The 760-nt window shown below is 63.8% G+C and overlaps 1 protein-coding gene across 1 annotated transcript in view; it reads right to left on the reverse strand.

Annotated features, from left to right (window-relative positions):
* Window positions 1-5: 5 nt before the first annotated feature.
* MVD (mevalonate diphosphate decarboxylase) overlaps window positions 6-760 on the reverse strand; it is a gene marked incomplete at both ends in the record, with an annotated part of 1,609 nt that continues 854 nt past the window's right edge. The window contains 3 exons of the mRNA XM_017741329.1: window positions 6-56; window positions 134-352; window positions 610-727. Of these exons, the coding sequence (XP_017596818.1) occupies window positions 6-56; window positions 134-352; window positions 610-727 (388 nt within the window). The remainder of the gene's footprint in view (window positions 57-133; window positions 353-609; window positions 728-760) is intronic.

The following is a 760-nucleotide window of genomic DNA, read 5'->3' on the forward strand; positions in this document are numbered from 1 at the left end:
GGGTGGGCCAGCGCGAAGATGACGGCGTTGGGGCCAGCGTCGAAGGTGTAGGCGACCTGTGGCAGCATTGGGGGGGACATGGGGACCTGGGGAAGGCTACGGTGCCGTGCCACCCCCGGGGCACCGCTGGTACCTTGGTGTGGCCGTGGTGGGCGTTGTAGCGGTGTGCCAGCGCGATGATGTGGCGCGACAGGTCGGTGAGGTAGAAGATGGGCGGGAAGGTGTCAAGGCAGGTGGCGTGGAACTGGTTGCTGTCCCTCATGGCCAGCTGGCCGAAGCCCTCGAAGTCCCGCTCCCGGATGTGCCGCATCATCTGGGCCAGGCGCTCCGGGACCACCACCTCTGCCCGGTGCTGCCACGGCATGGGGGTCACCATCAGTCCAGTTCGGTGACACCCACAGCAGGTGGGTTGTGGTCAGTCACCCCAAATCCGTGACAATCACAGCACACAGGTTGTGGCCACCCCAGTTTGGTGACATCCATGGCAGATGGGTCACAGTTACTCCAATTTGGTGACCCTTTGGGTATCACTCCACACCCTCCAGCCCCATTCCAAGGGAACGGGGACCCTGTCCCTGCCCAGGCAGGACAAGTCCCGTGTCCCCATACCTTCAGCAGGGGACTGGTCTCCACACTGGTCTGCATCCCCACCGTACTGCCCATCGGCTTCTTCTCCCCACTGACCTGGTGAGACACAGACAGTGGGACACGGCCCCTCCTGAGCCCCCTGAGTCCCAAATCCCACCCAAATGCCCTCCCA

The sequence above is a fragment of the Corvus brachyrhynchos genome, unplaced genomic scaffold (genome assembly GCF_000691975.1).
Source record: "Corvus brachyrhynchos isolate BGI_N302 unplaced genomic scaffold, ASM69197v1 scaffold365, whole genome shotgun sequence".
In the NCBI taxonomy this organism is placed as follows: Eukaryota; Metazoa; Chordata; class Aves; order Passeriformes; family Corvidae; genus Corvus; species Corvus brachyrhynchos.